This window comes from Mesoplodon densirostris, chromosome 10, assembly GCF_025265405.1.
Source record: "Mesoplodon densirostris isolate mMesDen1 chromosome 10, mMesDen1 primary haplotype, whole genome shotgun sequence".
In the NCBI taxonomy this organism is placed as follows: Eukaryota; Metazoa; Chordata; class Mammalia; order Artiodactyla; family Ziphiidae; genus Mesoplodon; species Mesoplodon densirostris.
The window spans coordinates 79,535,858-79,549,168 of NC_082670.1; the positions used below are offsets into that span (position 1 = coordinate 79,535,858).

Sequence of the window (13,311 nt, forward strand, 5' to 3'; positions counted from 1 at the left end):
CTTCTACTTAAAATACTAAGCTTATAAACGGCTGCAAAGAGCCATCAGCAGAGTAAGCAACATAATGGAAATGGGGTAACAGCCTCTGAACTTAGAAAATTCTCTAGGAATCAGATTCTACCACATTTATGGGAAAAGCCAACAAGACAACCAGAGTTCTGGATTACAAAACCAAAATGAGATACCAAAATGAGGCCAACTTAAATAAACCACCGTTAATCTCTCTCTCTCTTGCATCTTCCACTGATTGGACCTACAGTATTTTTCCTTTGCACAAAGGCCCCCATAAATAGAGCTGAGAGAGCACTGGGATAAATGAAATCACTCTTTACAAAAGGTCCCGAATTTATGTCACAAATCTCACTGAATCAGCACTGTTCTCTTCAAACACAAAGAGCTACACATATAGGGCATTTTTGTATGAACACTTTTAGATATGAAAGATGTTTGCCCTCAAAAAGAGAGCTTGGTAACTCAACTCTCTCACGTACAGAAGCCCTGGTTTTCAAAAGGCTTCACTTCTAAGATTAAAACAAGTACAATACCATATGGTGATCATCTGACAAAGAAAAAAGTACATTAATAACATCTGACATACACTGATCCTGTGTGTCAGAAATGCTAAATAAACTCTACAGTAACATTTTTTTGCCAGTGGCCTAGTAAATATAAACTGACTCCTCATGTCTACATTATATTTAAAATCTGAATTTAAAATTTACATTTAAAATGCTGAATGTGGAACTATTGTTAGTCAAAAACGCCCATCAAGTACATAAAATTCATAAAAATTCACTCTTTTTACTGAAATATCCAGGTTTCTGCAGTTTTATAATCTGTTCTCTGCCTGAGACAAAAACTACCTCTATGTTTTAAGGGGTCAGATCCTTTCTTCTTTTGAATATTTTAAGACACATTTATCTGGTAAAACACCATTAGATTTTTAAACAGTGGTTTTTACAGTTGTTTCATTACAGCAAATGACAGCTGTATATATACCTCAATATACATTTTGCAAGTGTTACACTGTTCAAAGAGTTGGGACTAGACCACAGTACAGTAACCCTTTATAAGTGACCTGATAAATCATGACTGAAGATATTTCCTGGTTCTATCGCAGCCCTAGCACAAACAGCACACTAAAGTGCACCTTTCCCACTGCAACACAGAGAACAATTATCCCTTCATTATGGGTTATTCCATACACCCTGGGCAAATCAGAAAACCTGTTTGGGCCTTTTTATTCTTCATGTGTAAAACTGAGTTGATAATTTAGGTTTACCCCTCACAGAATCATTTGTGTAGATTAAATTAGATCTATCATTTAATAAAGATTCACTGAACATATACTATATGCAAGACTCAGCGTTGAAGCTTTTGTAGTGAATAAGACAGGCATGGTCTCTTCCCTCTAAGAACTTATATACTAGTTCCATGAAGGAGAAGGTCAGGGTGCTATGAAAGCATATAATCCTGGGTCCTTGAGAGGAAGAGGATGATGAGTGAAGGTTTTCTTGAAGAAGGAACATTGGAATTCAGCTGGGAAGAATAGCAGGGATTGACTGGGCAAGGAAGATAGGGGTAGAGGAGAGGAATAAATACTGCAGGGAGAGGGAATACTCCATCATGTGATGGAAGAGGCTATAGTAGATTGCATGAACTTAAAGGCCTAAAGGACTGGTAGGAGAGACGGAAGGGGAAAAGTAGCAGAGGATAAGTCTGGCAAATAGCCAGGAACTCAGTTACACGGGGACTTGAAAGCCATGTGAAGGATACAGGTCATCCTAAAATCAATGGGAAGCCACTCATCCATTCACTCATTTACTCAACAAAGATTTACTGAATGTCTACTATTTGCCAGGCACTGTTCTAGGTGAACAAAATAGACTAAATTTCTGTGCTGGTAGGCCTTAGTTTCTGGTGATGATGAAAAAACAATAAAAGAACATAAATAGCATGTTAAATGGTGATAATTACTATAGGAAAAGGGAGAACAGGGTAAAGGGGATTAAGAATGGGGAACGGATACAAAGCACAGGTTGTAATTTAAGTATAGGTCAGGATGGGTCCTCACTGAGAAGGTGACATTTTATTTGGTAAAGGCCTGAAGAAGGGGAGAGAGTGAGCCATGTAGCTATTTGGGGAACAAAAGCCCTAGGTAGAGGGTACGGCTTGTGCACAAGGGCTAAGGTGCTAAGGTACCAGGCTATGGTTGAAAAGAGCAAGGAGACCTGTATGGTTTGAGCAGAGTGAAAAAGGAAATAGTAATAGGAGGTAAAGTTAAAGTTAAGTAAAGAGAGTTAAGAGGGCAGCAGATACCACAGGGTCCTAAAGATTTTGGGGTTTTACCCTGAGAGAGATGCAGTATTTTCAGCAGAATCCCTCTGGCTGCTAAGTTGACAACAGACTGTAGGGAGGCAAGTCAGAAACAGGGAGACTAATTAGAAGACTACTGCAATAATCCAAGCACGAGATAATGGTGGCTTGGACCAGGGTGGTAGCAGGGAGGTGGCAAGAAGTAGTCAGACTCTAAATCTAATTTAAAGATAGAGTCAATAAGATTTTCTAGATGAAAAAAAGGAAAAATCAAGCTGATTTAAGAGTTTTTGGTCTGAGCAACTGAAAGACAAATTGCTAACAACTGAGATGGGGCAGTCTGCAGGAGGAGGAAGAAAAATTTCTAGGGTAAAGCTGTCCAAGCATAAATGTCAACTAAGCAACTGAATATACAAATCTGGAGTTTGGGACACAAGTCAGAGATGGAAATGTAAGCTGGTATACAACAGAGATGATATTTAAAGCCATGAGACTAGAGCCCAAAACCAAAGGAGTCAGTGTAGTTCAAGGTCAAGAAGGTCAAGGACTAAGTCCAGAGGCACTACAGCATTAAGTTGTGTTGGGGAGAAGAGGAAGAACCATGAAAGGAGACTAAGAAGAAAGACCAGCGAAGTAGGAGAAAAAAAACTACGAGTATGGGCATCCTGGAAGATGAGCGAAGAAAGTACTATATCAAGGAGGAGTGTGTCACCTTTGTCAATGCTGCTGTTAAGTTACGCAAGATGAGGGCTGAAAACTGGCCATTGGATTCAGGAATAGAGAGAGTACTAGTGACCGTGACAAGAGCAGTATCAGTAGAATAGTGAAGTCAAAGCCACTGAAGGGGTTTAGAAAGAGGAAGTTATAATGAGTTTATTAAAAAAAAAATACCAAAAGTTGGGGCAGGGGGAGGCTGAGAGGTACCTCATAAAGATGACCTCATCCACCAGAGCAGCTGAAACTTAGATCAACACAGGGCTTCAGGGATGCTGATCCCGAGAGACACACCATTTGATTCAGATGCCACAGGCAGAGAAAACAATGGTTTCAAACATGAGCCTCAAACAGAAAGTCCCTGGACAGACCATCCAAATGATAGATGTTTACATGTAACAGAGCTTCTTCTCATATGGGCAACTCTATATAACATGTTCCAGCATTAATAGCAACATGGATTTATTTATTTAACTGGCTAATGATTTACAAGTCTCATTATCAAGGCCAAATGGTTACCAGCAGAAATTATAACCTAAATTGTTATAGTTTCTTAGTATGGCAAGTTTAACAAAATTACTAAACACCAACTGTATATGACACACTAAGTTAGGGGTACAAAGTAGATGATGCAAGAGTCCTGCCCTGGAGAAGTACACAATCTGATAATCAATATCACACCTTCCTTTATTTGATCAGATGCTGAGTTTAAAAAAAACTTTGACATATTTAGAGATGCTCAAATATAATTCAGAAATATTACTATTTAAAATGAAAAGCTAAAAATATTGAAGTTCACTATTAGACTTTCTTCACAGGTACTTAATACAGTAGGGAACACATACGAGGTACCTAATGTCAAGTTGGCATAAATAAAGTGGATGTTTACTCGTAAAATAGGAATACATATGGTAATTGAACTTAATTTAGAAATGTTAACAGAAAGCCAATTCTCTATTCAAGGCATGCCATTAAATTTAAATTTAACCATAACAATGTCACATAGAAGATCATTTTATACAAGTGAAAATAACTATAAATTCCCATTATCAAAAATTCCAAATAATCTTAAAAACATTAAAAACAGGACAGACTATATAAACTGTTTCATTTGTTACAGGGCTGCACATTCTACTGAAAAGCCAGATTAATTTTTAATTACAGGGCACTGTAAAAGAAATACATTAAAAGATTCTTCCCTTTCTTCCAATTAAAACTATCATCTTTCCATTTTTAAAAAGCAATTATGACACATTAAATTTGTTTTATTTCTAAAAAGAAACTTAGATAAAAGTGGGAAAGGGGAGCGTGTCTTTAATCACTGAGCCTTTGGTAGAGGAGAAATCTTTCTCAGAGCCAACTGAGAAATGTTACTAGAAGTGATTTGATTTTGTCAGTAACATCATCATATGCATAGATGCTGAAGGCATCACATGGAAGGAGAGGCCAACAGTAAGAAATACAAAAGAACACTGGTTTAGAATAAAGTTATGTTCCTGTAAACCAAATGTGTCTATTTTACAAAGTCAATACTCTTAAAAAAGACGGACCATTTTTCCTGTTAAAGAATAACCTCCAGTTTCAGACATGTTTCCATGGCTCATCTTAGTTCACTTTATTTATCAGTACAAATTTATGCAGAAATAAAAAAAATCTTTGCTATTAAAAAATGCAAACTATGAGGAAATCATGATTTTAAAATGGTGGTAAATTAAAAAAATTATTTTAACAATGATTATCCCCTCTCTTTGAGGTTCTGTTTCTTATTTTATTTAGAAAGATATCACTTTAAAATAAATCATCTTCCATCTATAATTTCTGTGGTTTGGTTTATGTCTTAGAAATCTAAAATATGCATGCAGTAGCTTGAAATAGTAGATAAAACACACAGCCTATAAAAGTTTAGAAAACCGAATTAAAATGAGAAAATGAGATACCAAGAATAGGTCTTTTCATAGTCCCTGGTACACAATAGGTATTCAATAAATGTTCTTAATGAATGAAGAAGTAAAGAATGAATGTAAAAAAACAGCTGGTTACCTACATTTGCTAAATCACAATAGTTAAATATAGGATAAAGTTAATGAAAATATGATTAAGCATTTTGATAAATTATATTTCTTAAATCACATCAGTGTACACAAAGCCTAATTTGGTGGCAGAGCCTTGAATTTTAACCCCAGTGTGGCCAATAACTGGGCTTCTGATCATAAATTTAGGTGATCTCTCAGGGTTCCTTCTGCTTTAAACCTCTGATCCTCATTTCCAAAGCAGATAAGAATTGAAGTCTATTTTTGGGGTTTTTGTTAAATCACATATTCATATCTTTACTCATTAGATACTAATATTTCTAAAGGTATATAAGTTGATATCTTACTAAATAATGCCTTATATAGTATTTTACATAATTTTTTTTCTCACAAATTGATTTACGATCATTTAGGAACTCATGGTCTCTTGATGAGGAACCAACCTCAGTGTGTTCATCTGTAAAAGAGCTATTGTGAGGATTGAAAGAATTAAAAAATATGAAATGCTTAGAAAGTCATTGGCACACAGTAAGTGCTTAATAAATATCATTACTAGTCTAATTAATTGAATAATCTTCTAAATCTTCTTTAACATACAAGTAAACTTCTAATAAACAATGAAGCAGAATCTCTTTTCAAAAGCCTGGAATAAAGTTACTCTCTAAATTTAAAAAAACCTTATTACTTTACGTTGACAGATGCCAGTAAAAGTCAAACTAATAGGCCTGTTTATGAGACTTAAAAGTGTAACTTTAAGCATCAAATGTTAAGCTTCAATATTAAAAGTCTTACTTACGGATTTGCTTATTCTCCTTTGGTAACTGAATTTTATTTGTTTGGCTGCTGCCTTTCAGGACAAACACAAAACTTTTAACTTCTTTATCAAATTCCTACAGAACAAAAATGAAAACAGTGGTAACTGCATATCTTATTTGACTTTTATTATAAAATTGGAGAAGCAAGCCCACAGAAAAAGCTCCACACTGAAATGGCTTAAAATAAGCTCAGGCCTTGATGATACTCTTACACTGAGACTTGCTGGGAACTGGAATATAGAAGCCACCCTTAGCCACTTGGCAAATTCTCTACTATATCAAGACACTCTTCCTCTAAATGGTAAAAAGTTCTCCAACTTCAGGAATTCCCAAGTTACTAATTTAAAGTTTCCAGAGTTTAGTTACCCTTTCCCTCCTTTAATCTATGTATCTAATAGCATAGGCTGAACATCACTTTCTGTTAACAGTACAATAAACCATCTAATCTATGTTGTATCCAGTTTGGAAGTTCCTTGGTTTCAAGCCATGGCTCATATAGAATTAATCAGTGCCTTATTTTACTAGTCCTCTAACTTGAAGTTCTATACATCATTTACTTAAAATCAGTACAAACTAAAGTGTTACAACTAAGGTTACCTGAAAAATGAACAGAAACAAAACAAGTTTGGAATGAAAAACTTACACATGAGAGTCTAATTTCCATCAGTCAAAGTGCTAATGTAAATGGTTATTTTTTTTATCTTGGAGCAAATTTCCAATCTTTAAGTATAAAGACTCCTTTTTCACAATAAAATATTTCATAGATCCTCCCACTCTTCCTTTTTGTATATGTTAAGAAATACATTGTAACTAATGGCTGCTAAGAATTAACATTTAAATAAAATTGTATCATATCCATCACAATAGCATCTCTTATGTATTCCAAATGAACATACACATCGAGTGTATTATTTCATCTACACACAAGCTGGGCATATACTAAAACCTTTCAACAGCTTACCAAAATCTTGAGCATGGCCACAAATCCTTGTGTAGTCTAGCCCCTGCCCAGTTTTTCAAACCTCATCTCCTGGGCCTCCCTGGTGGCGCAAGTGGTTGAGAGTCCACCTGCCGATGCAGGGGATACGGGTTCGTGCCCCGGTCTGGGAGGATCCCATATGCCGCGGAGCGGCTGGGCCCGTGAGCCATGGCCGCTGAGCCTGCGCGTCCGGAGCCTGCGCGTCCGGAGCCTTTGCTCCGCAACGGGGGAGGCCACAACAGTGAGAGGCCCGCATACCGGAAAAAAAAAAAAAAAAAAAAACCTCATCTCCTGCCTCGCACTCTCCCTCACTCTGAATCCTAGCCTCTGTAGCCTTCTAGCAGTTTCTTAAAAATTCTAAGCTCCTCCAAAGCAAGGGCTTTGTACCTGCTTTTCTCATTGCCTGAAATGTTCTACCAGCTCCACCTGGTGCCTAGTTAGTTCTCAGAGATCAAGTATCATTTCCTCAGGGAAGCCTTACCTAATCTCTCTGCTCTGTATCTTCACAGCCACATTTAACTTTTATTCATAGTAAGAGCTATATAATTTTGATCAAGTCACTTAACCTTACTATGCCTATAATATAGGCATAAGGGTACCTTGTGAGATATAAGGTTATTGTATGGATTATAGAACAGGTAATGTGCTGAATCCTATGGCTTGGCAAATAGTAGGCACTCAATTAATAGTTTAAAAAAACTATCCATAGAACAAAGACCCTAGAAAGGTGTTTTTTTCTCAACTGTACAAGAGAGAAGAGAAAGAGGAAAGAACAGGGAAGGATACAGATTTTTAGATCTGGTAGCAGCAAGATGAGGTAGTTTCTACCTGCTGACATCAGTTTCCCCTGTGAAATGGGGGGTGAGGTCTTCTGGTGAATGAGTGAGGAGGGTCTGTCCTGGGTGTGGGATGGGGATGGGGGTAAGAAGTTAGTGGCTGGAAACCTGAAGATAATGGAGAAAGAACCATTTTAGAGACCAAGAGAACAGGAGAACTTCCGGGGCTGTTGACACTGAATTATAGCATTATTGATCTGAGAGACTATAGATATCTTTCCAAAGGTACTGAGAAGCCCAGATGCAGGCACAGAAAAGAGAGAGAATCGGGGATTCAGAAATGGTTGGCGTTTGCTAGGCAGGCATGATGAAAGGACAAGGAACAGGGGCATTCGAGGTCTTGACTGGGAAGTGACTGAAATAATGGACCATGGATTCTGGGCTGGAGAGAAAAGAAAGTGAAGACAGAGTGAGTGAGTAAGTAGGTTAACTAAGTAAGTAAATAAATCTAAACACAGGGAGAAAAGTAGAATGGTCAATGGCCTAAGAGTCTCAATTAGGCTGAAGAACAAATACAGTGGGAGTAACTAGGCAAGCAACATTAAGAATCGAAGATTGGACTCAGAGAGGGATGTCTCAAGTTCTCACTTAGTAACTTCAGAGGCCCTGCAATTTTTGGTGATAAGGTACAAGGTGTGACAGTGGGAAAGGCTGCTGAAGTAGAGTGGAAGACGTCATTAGAGATGAAGAAATCAAGAAGCTGAGAAGCCCAGGATTTGGAGATTTTCCTCACAGAAACTGAAGTCACCTAAAGCAGCAGCAGGACTTGGCATATAGAGATGGGTTATGAGCTGTGTGCCAAAGTCTTCAATGGCCAAGGAGGGGTGTCTGTGAGGGCTGCAGCCAATGATGTCATGAAAGGGTTTTGAAGTGAATGAACAGAAAAACCTGTTCTGAAATCTTACCAAGCCCTTCTTGTCATAATCTTTACTCTCATTTCTTTCCAGGATTTAGGTGGCTCTGATTTCTAACACTTACTTTCCAAATCACAGATGGACTGCCAAGGATCTTCCATTTTGCTCCAGGATTTTTTCCCTGAGCACTAAAGATTTCAACAAATGCACCTCCCTAGGAAAAAAAATATTAAAAATTAAAGTGAAAGACAATGCTAAGGAGGAAATACTATCCACCACACAGTCTATACCCACTGTTCCAGGCATCTGTAAGTTAAGTAGATCTGAGAGGAAACATTATCCCTCTTATCACTCCTACTTTATATCTTGATTGTATCTAAGCAACAACTGTTCTGATTCAGGTCACCTTGGATTAATGGTTTAAGAAATTTTTTTAAAAGCATGATAAACATTAAATAAACTCCATGCCATACAAACCTTACAGTCTCTCAGTGTAAGGTTCAGTTATTTCACATGTATAGTTCATGCTTACAAAATACTCTATTCAACACACACTAATGGGTTTAAACTCAACTCTCAAGCCAGGCTAATAAAATCTGATAGTTATCTCTGGCTACAAGCTTTTTAGTTACACTAACCTGAGCTCCAATACAGGTTTGCCATTTATTAGCTATCTGACTTTGGAGTTACTTAACCTCTTGATTCTCTATCTGTAAAATGGGTTGTTAGATTACATAGGATAGTAAACATAAACCATCACACTCAATAAAGTGTGATGCACAAAGCAAGGACTCATTAATACCAGCAATGATTATTCAAAAAAAGGGCAAACTGAATAGTTTAGTACCGGGTCAATAAAAGAAGCTTGGACTTGGAGACGGAGTGATTCTTATTTTGAGGATTCCTAGAAGATCTTTTTATATATTTAATACAAATTAATTTGGTGATCTATAAAATATGTACCAAAAAAACAGAATCATTTCCATAGACATGCTAAGTGTTCCCTATTGTAAACCTGGGAACATGGAGGGACATGCTCATGTAAAAACACTAAACACATTACTGAGTGTCCATAGGCTTTAATTATAAGAGAGAAATCAAAGATGATTGTCTCTAAGGAAGAGTTTATTGCAAAAAACTGAAAACCTGAAATGAGAGTAAATATGGTTTTCTTCTATGGCCTGTTAAATTATAAGCAGCACATGAGCAAATCTGTCTGACTTTCATAAAGAATTTCCTGCTTTTAATTTTTCTCAATAATATAAAGATATTTTTGCTTCTGAGTTTTAACATGTAATCACTTGAAGTTAAGACATTTAACGTCTTCTGTAGGCAGTACTATGTGCAAACTGTGTGTGGAATTGAATTACTATAGCTTCTGGGGTCAGGTCATATTTCACTATGAATTTTAAATGTGAGGAAGCTTTTTCTTTTTTTTTTTAAAGAGAAAAATCCTTATACCTGGTGAGATAGAAAAATACTTCCCCCACCCACATTTCTGCTATCACCTGTTTCCCACAGTAGACACTGATTTTTTTATAATATATTTTACCTATCTTAAGCGAGAGAAACTCTAAAATTGTTCCAACAGATTTAATGACATCAAACGGAACAGAAGAAAGAGAACTGCAGAATACTCTGAGGGCACTCATAAGAAGGCAGGTAGTATTTGATGAAAAGGTAGAAGCAACGAAGAGGTGACCAGTGGAGGACTGTTCCGGCACGGGGACGAAATTGTTCGTAACAGCAGTACTAGGATAGCACAGACTGTAAATGGAGAGTGTAACCTCAGGTAGAGATAGGAGGGGAGGGTAGGAGACTAGGGTCAAGGAAGATCAGGGAGGTGCCCAGTAAAGTGAGGAAAGCAGGAGCGCTTTGGAGACCCTCTAGGATACTCAAAGTGACTGAGGAAGACCCAGAAGCAGTTTCCCTCAGTGTGGTATTTAGACCACCTGCATCAGAATCAAATGGAGAAAGGTGCTATAAAGGTAAATTAACTAGCCCCATCAACAGAGATTCTGATTCACTCTATTTGATGTGAGGCTCAGGAAATCCATTTTTTTACAAGTACTCCAAATGATCTTAATGTACCACAGCCTTTGAGAATCACTGACGCGCCCTCAATTTGGGGGAAGAGAAAACAGCAGACGGCCAAACTGCTTATTTTCTTTCTTAGCTTAACCCATTCATGCATTCACTCATTCACTCTCTGCTAAATAGCTTCTGAGTTACCAGTGTGCCTCAGTATTGTTAAAACTCAAGGTTTATGGGTCCTGCCCTTAAGGTTCTGATTCCGGAGATCTGGTTGGGGTTTAAGGCTGCATTTCAGTCAGAAACACAGGGAATCCCTACACCTTGAGAAGCACGGAGCTGGAGAGGGAACGTCAAATCATATGCCCACACGGCAGTTGCTTTCTTTTCTTTCCCTTTTTGGGTTAAGACCACGTATCCATTAGTTCCTTCTTACCCCGAGAAAGACAGTATTACTTGGCGGGGGGGGATGTCCCTCTTCACCCGGACGTGAGCTACCTCACCCAACAGGACAAAGCTAGACCCGTTGGAGAGCCGTTTCCGGTTACCTGGTACTCATTTTTGAACATTCCCGCCGGGAGCCCGGGGCTTGAGGGGCACCGGAATTCAGGGCTTCCAGAGAGTAGCGTGACCCTGACGGCTGGAAATCGGCGGGCGGGAAGCCAGGGCCCGACGACCGGGGAAGGGCTTAGTGGTCGGCCCCAACTCGGCCAGGCTCTTCTCCGCCCTTCGTCAGCTCCACCTCGGGCCCCCGCCCCGAACCATCGCGGCCCCGCCTCCGGGGCGCCGGAGTCTGGGAGGGGACAGCTGCCTGGGCAGGCTCCGGGCGGCCCCAGGGGACTGAGCGTGTGCGTAACCTACGTGACAGAGTGCCCAGACGCTGAACCTCCGACAACCGCCAGCCTACTCACCGGAGAAAGGCTGGCGCGTTCCCGCCGCCACCCCGCCCCGCCCCGCCCCGCCCCCGAATCCGCTCGGAAGAGGGCCGAGCGGGGCGGACGTTCCGACCGCGCCCATTGGCTCCCACGAGGCGCCTGCGCGTGGCGCTGGCCGAGCTTCACGCTGACGGACACGTGAGACTACGCAGTGACGTAGGCGTTGCCCAGGCAACTGACGGACTTTCGCTCAAAGGGTGGGACGCCCAACCTGTGACCAGCGCCCGCACTAGGTCGTGACCCGTGTCTGCAAAATAGCCTAAATTTAACCTGGCTTAAGAGCTACCACAGGTGCTGGATTCTTCTAGAAAACCTGTCACGTCGGCTTGGCCTCTCTTCGTTGTAAACACTGATAACTGGTAGGTTGCTGGAGGAAAGAGTCATGGAATCGTGGAATCATGGAACCCTCATGGAGCCTTTTTTTTTTTTTTTTTTTTTTTTTGCGGTACATGGGCCTCTCACTGTTGTGGCCTCTCCCATTGCGGAGCACAGGCTCTGGACGCGCAGGCTCAGCGGCCATGGCTCACGGGCCCAGCCGCTCCACGGCATGTGGGATCTTCCCGCACCGGGGCACGAACCCGTGTCCCCTGCATCGACAGGCGGACTCTCAACCACTGCGCCACCAGGGAAGCCCCTCATGGAGCCTTTTGCTCAAGGTTCCCAAACTTGGCTTCGTTGAGGCACTGATAGGGTCCGCCATCCCCTTTCATTGCTTCAGAAGGCCCAAGGAAGGTCACTGCACACTTCAAAAAGCCAAGGTTTTTTGCCCAAAGTAATAACTACATACGTTATTGAGCCAGGCGCTCTCTTAAGTTTAACTGGTTCTGTGTCTGAACCACTCTTACAATGTAGGTATTATTGTCCGTTTTTGGCTAAGAAACTGTGGCTCTGAAAGGTAAAATATCTTGCCTAAGCTCACATGGCCAGTAAGTGATGGAACTGGTTTGGAGCTCGTACCTAACTCAAAGCTGAGTTAGGTCAGTGGCTCAGGGTTAATCAGTAGTCAGGTACCACTCCTGGAGCCCCTGCTACAGGCCAAGTGGTTCACAACCCTGTGAAGTAAGGGTTAGTCTCCTTTCAGTTGAGATCACTGAGGTTCTGAGTTGATTAGGAATTTACTCAAGGATGCAGTGTTGATTTTTGGTTGTGGCACCATGGATCATGTATGGGATGAGAAAATGAATGCCTTCTGGACCTGCTCCTTGTCAGGGCTAAGAAGGAAAGATAAGGAACAAATTTACTTGAATACACTAATACTGGTTGTGTACAAGATAGAGGTGGGGCTGTCACATAGCTGTAAATTGCAGTACAATATCTAGAATTCAGACTTGGTTTCTAGAGCTCAAACCTAGTTCAACAACAGTTTTTGGCAGGACTCTGTGCTGGGGGCTTTGGGAATTATGGTCAGTAGACATGGTGTCTATCTTGTTTTCTAATGGGGGACATTTATCCATCCATTCATTTAAGAGATAACTCTTAGGAATGCAGTATATTCCAGACACTATACTAAGAGCTAGGTGTATAAGGAAGGCCCCCCATCTTCGTGTAGCTTGCATATTCCTGGGGCAAGGCAGAATAAAGAAGTGAACAAACAAATAATTACAACTTGTGATAAATGCCAGGGATCCAGTGGTAGGAATTAACATTGGAGGGTATATTAGTTTCCCGTGGCTGCTGTAACAAATTGTCACAAACTGGGTGGCTTAAAACAACACAGATTTATTCTCTCACAGTTCTGGAGGCTGGAAATCCAAACAAGGTGTCAGCAGGGTAGCACCCCCTTTAGAGGCTTTATAGGAGA

General features: G+C 40.2%; 1 protein-coding gene across 13 annotated transcripts in view; it reads right to left on the reverse strand.

The window, feature by feature from the left end:
- CFAP20DC (CFAP20 domain containing) overlaps positions 1-11,506 on the reverse strand; it is a 276,608-nt gene extending 265,102 nt beyond the window's left edge. For 10 of the 13 annotated variants that reach the window (XM_060110979.1, XM_060110980.1, XM_060110978.1 and 7 more), the window contains exons 1-3: positions 11,124-11,473; positions 8,669-8,758; positions 5,857-5,950 (exon numbers count right to left, since the gene is read on the reverse strand). In XM_060110979.1, the coding sequence (XP_059966962.1) occupies positions 5,857-5,950; positions 8,669-8,758; positions 11,124-11,144 (205 nt within the window). In that variant the 5' untranslated portion in view covers positions 11,145-11,473. The other 3 variants (XM_060110977.1, XM_060110973.1, XM_060110975.1) reach the window with 3 other exon arrangements.
- Positions 11,507-13,311: the final 1,805 nt, after the last annotated feature.